Source organism: Dipteris shenzhenensis, chromosome 15 (genome assembly GCF_047967505.1).
Source record: "Dipteris shenzhenensis isolate YYH24624 ecotype China chromosome 15, Dip_SZ_1.0, whole genome shotgun sequence".
Classification (NCBI taxonomy): domain Eukaryota; kingdom Viridiplantae; phylum Streptophyta; class Polypodiopsida; order Gleicheniales; family Dipteridaceae; genus Dipteris; species Dipteris shenzhenensis.
In genome coordinates, this window is record NC_141610.1 from 45,696,166 (window position 1) to 45,704,357 (window position 8,192).

Consider the following 8,192-nt stretch of genomic DNA (forward strand, 5'->3'; position numbering starts at 1 on the left):
TTACCAAGCATGACAAGAAAATAAAAGGATGGGCAAAGCGGGCCTTGGAAGTCTTTAGGAGTGTTACCGAAAATTTGCAAGGGGTTCTATGCTTCCTTGTCAAAAAAAGTCTCCATGCTCTGTGCCTTATCAAACACTCAGGAGATCTAAGGAAGCTTCTGAATGTCCTTTATAAGAAGGTCCAATCTATGTGCAGCACAACGAGTCCAAAAAAGGCATGGATAGTCACTCTCTGATAGTGTACCAATGATTTGACAACACAAAGTAGAGCATTCATATTCATCCCACAGTGCCTTAATAATCTGCAGCTCTTTCTCAAGTTCCAACACATCTATTTCAATCCTTGAGTGCATAATGTCTCTAAAGATGATGGCCTAAATGAAGGTCCTGCCTCTGCCACTACATGCACAAACTCCAAAAAAACAAGGAAGGTTGAAAGGAAAGATAACATAAAGAGCTTGCAAGCCCTATGAGTAGATGCAAGCAAAGATGTGATCCAAGTGGCTCGTAGAGTCCCTAACCTGGGTGGTACCCTAGATGAATTTGGCCACCTTCAAGGCTGTACTACTCGCGCAATTGGACGTCTAGTGGAAGCACTAGGAGTAGAAAAAAAAGCAGCTTGTGTAGTTTGTGGAAGTGGAGGACGAGGTCCACATGTGAGACACTAGAGCACTACCAATGGGACTCTTGGGAGCAAGATCCAGAGCTATTGCAGCTGATTTAGCCTCAAGTATTGCTCTCTTTAATGGGCCACTTGGTGAGCCTCCCAAAGAAAGAATGATTTCATCCGGAACTTCTTCGCACATGCATTCACACCCTTTCCAGAGATGCCAAGGGTGTGTGCCCTCACACGAGATGCACTCCCATGAAATGATCTGCCACAATCTTTGCACTACTGGAGATGGTCAGAGTTTTCTGGATGAATAATTTCACGGAGAGATTTGTCGATGGTCACTACCAATTGGATGGTGACATCATGGACAAGTTACCAATATGAGTCAAGTGGAGTGTGGATGATGCGGAGCGGTTTCCAGAATCCAGATGACACAGAACATTCAAAGAGCAGATGCTGAAGTTTGATCTACGGGTGTTTGGACTAGACGTAGAAAACACCTTTGATGTGTTCAAAAGTGCTCTTCCTAGAGAGGAGATGTACTGCATTCCTGGAGGAGTGGGTTGTGGCTCACAATGGCTCCTTGTTGAGAGGGGGCGTTAAGAATCTATTGTTGCTCCGACTCCACTTGCTCCCAAACAGGATTATTTGTGTTAGAAATTACCCAACAGAGGGTACGCACAGCGGAAGACTGATAGTAATGCCTAGGAGCTCACACAGTGTGGTGTAGGGTGTGGAATCACAAACTTCTTAACTTAATGTGCATAAAATAGGTGTGCAGACTCATCAATAGACAATGAACCAGCTAGATATAGAAACCACCAAAAGTTATATATTTCCGTCCAAAACTATGGACACAATACAAAAGAGATAGATCCAGAGTCCCACCAATGGTGTGGCCCTCTGATCTAACCACAAGGTCCTTCTCCTATCTGTTGGCTATTTCTAGACTCGAGCCTGCATGCTCCATCTCGAGCGTCTGTAGACTTTCCATCCAGAACGATCCTCTCCACCTTGCTGTCTGGAAACCAGCCTAGGTGGGCTGCCACTCAAGCTCAGTCTGCAGCTCCTTCAGGGTCACCTTCACCTTCTGTGTATAGGCCCAAGGCTTGCCTTCTTGCTGCTCCTGTCTGCTGTCAGAGGGCTGCTCCAGAGAATGTGATCACAACACCTTGCTGCCCTAGAAGACAGCCAAGGTCCAGCCTCTAGGAACTCAGTCTGCAGCTCACCTTCAACTCTCCTTCACCCCCAGTGTGAGGCCCAAGGGAGTGGCTCCTGGCTGCTCCTGTCTGCTCCTGCTTTTGCTGAACTGTTGGATATGAAATGAGGCAAATGCCTCTCCTTTTATAGGCCTAGGGGGCCTGTCAAAAAACCGACCAGCCTGCCCCAATCTGGCCGACCAGACTGTGGCTGGTCCAGCCCTATTAGGGCTAACAAACCGTGGCCTTTATGGCCCACACTTCTAGGACTTTTGGCCCTCCAATCTAGGCAAGGGCCCAGCCTATTTAAGGCATGCCTCTGCCCACTGGCAGCCCCATTTGCTGCTCCACCAGGCCCCAGCCATGTCCGCGCCTGTTCACCCTGCTCTCCTGACCCGCCTGTACCGCGCCTTTGCTCCAGCCTTCTGGTCATCTGCATCTGCTCCGTACCTTGCTTCCAGCCCTCCGTACTGGCCCGTACAGTTGTGCTGTCCACCTGCATGTCTGCTGCAGATACTCGCAGCCCAAAGACCTCGCTCCACGCTCTCCAGGATGCTCTTGAGCAGTGCTGCCCACATGACAGCCTTGCTGCTGTCCATGTGGCAGACATCTCTTCACTCTTGGCTGTGAGGTGCTGCCCATGTGGCAGCCCCCTCTCTTTCACTCCTCTGAGCATCTTTTGCCCTAGGTCTCCCTCCCCCACGCTCTCCTCATATGGGGGCTTACAGATGGGGAGGTGACCTTTCCAACACCCCCTGGTCGTAGTCCTCTGGAACCTTTTGGTGTCGAAATCTTTTCTTGGCTTTTCATCCAGTGGCTCCTGCTCCACCAGGTCCGCTTCCGCTCCCGCACACCATCCTGGTACACAGGTCCATCTCTGGTGGCACCTCCTGGCACCACCATCTTCCATCACATTCCCGCCTTGGAACTCGAGCAACCCAGCCTCTACGATCTTCCAATTGTCCCCCTCATAATGAGTGAACAACCTGGAGTCTTCCACGCACCATGCTCTAAGGGTCTGTTTCAACCCGTCCTTCCTTTGGCAAGGTCTGCAACAAAAGTACATCTCCAGATAACCTGGATTGCGAACTTTAAACGCACCTGACTGAACCTGAGTCACCCTTCTTCTCGCAAGGGCACAACCCTCCAATCGTCGAAGTCGGTCCCAAGGGCTTCTGAATCAAGGTCATCCTTCAGCAAGGTCCCTGCCTTCAGGCTCCCACACCTGTGAGCCTCCTACTTGGGCTCTGATACCATGTTAGAAATTACCCAACAGAGGGTACGCACAGCGGAAGATTGATAGTAATGCCCAGGAGCTCACACAGTGTGGTGTGGGGTGTGGAATCACAAACTTCTTAACTTAATGTGCATAAAATAGGTGTGCAGACTCATCAATAGACAATGAACCAGCCAGATATAGAAGCCACCAAAACTTATATATTTCCGTCCAAAACTATGGACACAATACAAAAGAGATAGATCCAGAGTCCCACCAATGGTGTGGTCCTCTGATCTAACCACAAGGTCCTTCTCCTATCTGCTGACTATCTCTAGACTCAAGCCCGCGTGCTCCACCTCGAGCATCTATAGACTTTCCGTCCAGAACAATCCTCTCCACCTTGCTGTCTGGAAACCAGCCTAGGTGGGCTGCCACTCAAGCTTAGTCTGCAGCTCCTTCAGGGTCACCTTCACCTTCTGTGTATAGGCCCAAGGCTTGCCTTCTTGCTGCTCCTGTCTACTGTCAGAGGGCTGCTCCAGATGCTGTTCTAGAAGACAGCCAAGGTCCAGCCTCCAGGAACTCAGTCTGCAGCTCACCTTCAACTCTCCTTCACCCCCAGTGTGAGGCCCAAGGGAGTGGCTCCTGGCTGCTCCTGTCTGCTCCTGCTTTTGCTGAACTGTTGGATATGAAATGAGGCAAATGCCTCTCCTTTTATAGGCCTAGGGGGCCTGTCAAAAAACCGACCAGCCTGCCCCAATCTGACCGACCAGACTGTGGCTGGTCCAGCCCTATTAGGGCTCACAAACCGTGGCCTTTACGGCCCACACTTCCAGGACTTTTGGCCCTCCAATCTAGGCAAGGGCCCAGCCTATTTAAGGCATGCCTCGGCCCACTGGCAGCCCCATTTGCTGCTCCACCAGGCCCCAGCCATGTCAGCACCTGTTCACCCTGCTCTCCTGACCCGCCTGTACCGCGCCTTTGCTCCAGCCTTCTGGTCATCTGCATCTGCTCCGTACCTTGCTTCCAGCCCTCTGTACTGGCCCGTACAGTTGTGCTGTCCACCTGCACGTCTGCTGCAGATACTCGCAGCCCAAAGACCTCGCTCCACGCTCTCCAGGATGCTCTTGAGCAGTGCTGCCCACATGACAGCCTTGCTGCTGTCCATGTGGCAGCCATCTCTTCACTCTTGGCTGTGAGGTGCTGCCCATGTGGCAGCCCCCTCTCTTTCACTCCTCTGGGCATCTTCTGCCCTAGGTCTCCCTCCCCCACGCTCTCCTCATATGGGGGCTTACAGATGGGGAGGTGACCTTTCCAACAGTTTGCTCAGCTCATCTCTTGAACATTGAACGAGTGGCTGTGAGCACTGAGTTGAAGATGTGTGGCTATGCGTTCGAGCTGTGCGCATGCATAGGTACTAGGAGCAGTAGCCTGTGTATGACATGCATAGATATTGTGCATAGCTGCTTGTGCATAGGCGTAGGCAGTGCATAGGGACTATGCACAGCGCCTGTAGCTGTGCACAGAGACTGTATGTAGGAGCTGTGCGTGACATGCTGTCCATGGTGCGCGTGAATTGCCACCCAGGTTTAATGATCCTTGGAATTCTATCTAAATCCTAGAGAGGTAGTTGACTCTCTTAATCTAAAATGGCTAACAAGAGACCCACCTCATTATGGTTTGCTAGATTTTTCCGGAATATGGGTTAGAGGAATACTTCTGCCTATTACGGTAAATCGTTCATAAGGCAGTTTGGACTACATGCAGGGCTGCAGTTATTGGTCATGGTGCTGGTTTTGTCCTAGATGCCTCAAGGCCCTGGAGAATATCCCTCATCAGTTCATGAATTTTTTGCATACTAGGAAGGTGCAGGATATAGTCAAATGCAGAATAGGTTCTTTCTCTATCCCTGCTTTCGGGAGATGTGCCAACCAGCTTTAATGGTCCTTGGAATTTGTTTAAAACATAGAGAGATGATTGACTCTCTTAATCTAACGTGGATAAGAAGAGACCCCCCCGTCTATAGATGGAAAACAAGGAGCGAGGGGGGGCCAATATATAGCCCCTTACCCTCCTCCAGTCGGAGGCAGCACGCAGGCTGACCAATGCTCTATAAGGCTGACTCAGCCCTATGGGACTGATCCCCCTCTACCCTCTAAAAGGGCTGGCACTCAGCCCTAGACGGCTGCCTCATGAGCCGACCCTAGGTTTGCTAGAATTTCCAGAATATGGGATAGACGAATCCTGGGAAAATACTCCTGCCTACTATGGTAAATCATTCATAAGGCAGTTTGGAGGCTGCAGTTATCGGTCAGGGTGATGGTCTTTGTCCTAGATGCCTGAAGGCCCAAGAGAATATCCTTCATCTGTTCATGAATTGTTTGCATACTAGGAAGGTTGTGGGATGTGGTCAACGGCAGACTAGGTTCCTTGTCTTCCACTTACGTGTTCTTGCTTTTGGGAGATGTGCCACCCAGGTACAATGGTCCTTGGAATGTGAGAAGCATTGTCATGTGGAACTTGTGGCTTCAAGGAAATGCAAATTTCAAGAAGGATGTGATTTGGCTAAGGACCCATTGGAAGAAACTAGAGCTTTATGGAACCTTCTCTATGATTGGCTTAGTAGCATTGTTGTCTGTCCTACTATCTAGTACTTTTATCCCATGTGAGACACATATACCCGTGTTTGTTTGGTGGGTTCATTGTCATGAAGTTGTAATCATGTTCTTTACTCAGGATTAAACCCTCTATTTTCTCTAAAACAAAGTTGGTTGTCCACTTGACCGTTTATAATACTTTCTCACGTGGCGTACTCCACTGGGTGTCCTCTCCTAGGTACTCTATCAAAGCCATATAACAGCACAGCAGCCACCTCCCTTGTACCTCTCCTCCATCATAATTCGGTAAATTAATTAGCTCTTTAGAATCCCATTGGCTTCACCTTTCTCAATCTTTGCCTCTGCCCACTTGGTTAGCATACAACTACCGGTTCAAAAATTGGCTAGGTCATTCTCATGTAGTGGCATGTGTAAAGTTTGTTCCAACTCAGTGCCAATAATCCAATGGATTACCTTGATCTAGGAATCTCCGTCACCCATCTTCAACCATCTCTCTAGAAATACCTTAACCAAGTTTGAAAATCCACGTCGTCTTCATGTTGCGAATTAGAGTGTGGTCAACTAGAAATATGCCAACGGGAAAACGGGACCTTGAATACATTTCATCCCAGGCATGAAATCGAGATCACCGACCAGGAAAGGCTGTGCTTGGCGACGGGCCGAAACGCGGATCCCTTCCCTTTCCTGCTATTGCGTCCCATCAACGAATTGCCCCGACTTCCAGGCAATCAAAAGCTAGAGGCTAAGCGAACTTCGATTCTGTAGCTCCCAACCAAATCAATGAGCCTACCAAATGGAAAAGTTGCTTTCGTGCAATCGTTTAGTGCAATTCTACAAATTGCACCAATGTCAACCTCTACCTTAATCCAAAACAGAGAGCGCCTTATGATTGCAAAGGGTCTTAGGGATGAGTGGATTTTTAGGAGGTGGGTTGGGAAAGTGGGGGTTTGTGAGTAGTGGGTCAAGTTGACCGGGTTAGTGGGGACTAGGGTTAGGTCTTAGGTTAATGATGTTGTTAGGAATGTTTGACCCAAATAGGAACTAACCCAGATCTTACTAAATTTGTTTTAGCAAGTTCTTTTATTGGAAGTACTTAGTACCTACCCCCTTAGCCTTGAACAGCAAGCAGTATAAGAGCAGCAAGAGCAACACTAGTAGATGGTGAGTGATGAAGGCGAAGGTTCCAAGTAGGGCCAGAGTGGTATCGCCACCTTGTTAAATCAATGTTTTCATAGTGTATGATTTCAAGTTTGATCCCCAAGATCCCTACCTTGTGGCTCCCTTGCCTTGTGGCCTAATGTTAAAAAATTCCTTCTTCTCTTTTGTAGAAGCCACGACACCCTAGTGGTAGGGCACCTGCCTACCACAACGGTGGCCTTGTGTTTTTAGGATGGTTGCCCCTACATAGAGTCAAACAGGTGGGTGAGTTCCCAAAAAAAAAAAAGTTTCTCTCTTTTTTGTTTGCCCTTTGCAAGTTTTGAGGCTTAGCATTTGTGGAAACTAATTTGGGGCATTGAATTAATGCTCACAAAAAAGCCCACAAATCACTTACCAGTAGAGGAACCCACGTGCACGGCTTAGGCTCGCGCATTCACTCACTTGACACTTCTCGAGCAACTCAATCGATGTATTCTTAGATGAGCTTTAGGCGTCTGAAATCTACCCTTGTGGAGCTCAGGATTGCACATGCTGCCAAGATTTCGAACAAAATCTACACGCAGATAGAAGAGAATGTCCTCCACGCTACCTTCAAGCATGTGGAGCCTTAGCTTAGAGAGCTTAGCCTTCATAAGTTACAATTTCTTCTTGGCAAGCCTATTGAATCTCATTCATCTTGTTTTTTGAAGGCCCTGTGTCCTCAAGTGGTCAAAGCGAGTGTGTTTTAAGTTTCTCTTTTTTACTCCTTTTTTTAATAAGAGCTTCCATGTGTTTGTTGACTAGGCTTAAATAGGGTTTTTCAAATTAACTTTACTTATTGCAATACATTCTTCTACATGTAAAGTTTGATTAACATTTTCAAATTTATTGAAATATATTAAAATATAATGCAAAGTCAAATATCATGATCATCTATATTTGACAAAACCTAAAACAAATTAAGCCTCCCATGTGTACATCATAGGACATACAATTATCATTGTGAAATGGAGCAGTGAGAAACAAACAACAATGGACATGAGGCAATAGATGGGGTTTATTGTGTGACCCAATCCTTGTGCAAATATCAAGGATAGTATTTTTTACAACCCACCTCTTTCTCTCTCTCTCTCTCTCTATGTGTGTGTGTGTGTGTGTGTGTGTGTGTATGTGTTTAAAAAAATAAAACCTATTAACAACACAACACATGATGCTCAAATAAGGGTGGATAATACATTTTCCATTTTATGGGCGCACATAAAATATGTATACAATTGGTACAAAAAGTGTTGAATCTGTCTGGTAGTCCAGGCTCCAAGGTTAGGGTCCACTTACCTACCACCATCCAAGAAAAACTAGGTGTTAGACATCATAGTTTCAATTGGGTGGACAAGTAATGCCTGTATTCC

General features: G+C 47.4%; 1 protein-coding gene across 3 annotated transcripts in view; it reads right to left on the reverse strand.

Moving 5' to 3' along the window:
• The window catches only part of LOC147893889 (RNase L inhibitor protein-like protein), a 68,164-nt gene extending 61,637 nt beyond the window's left edge, over nt 1-6,527 (reverse strand). For all 3 annotated transcript variants that reach the window (XM_087386125.1, XM_087386124.1, XM_087386123.1), the window contains exon 1: nt 6,280-6,527. In XM_087386125.1, coding sequence (XP_087242251.1) covers nt 6,280-6,347 — 68 coding nt within the window. In that variant the 5' untranslated portion in view covers nt 6,348-6,527. The remainder of the gene's footprint in view (nt 1-6,279) is intronic.
• Between the last annotated feature and the right edge of the window lie 1,665 nt (nt 6,528-8,192).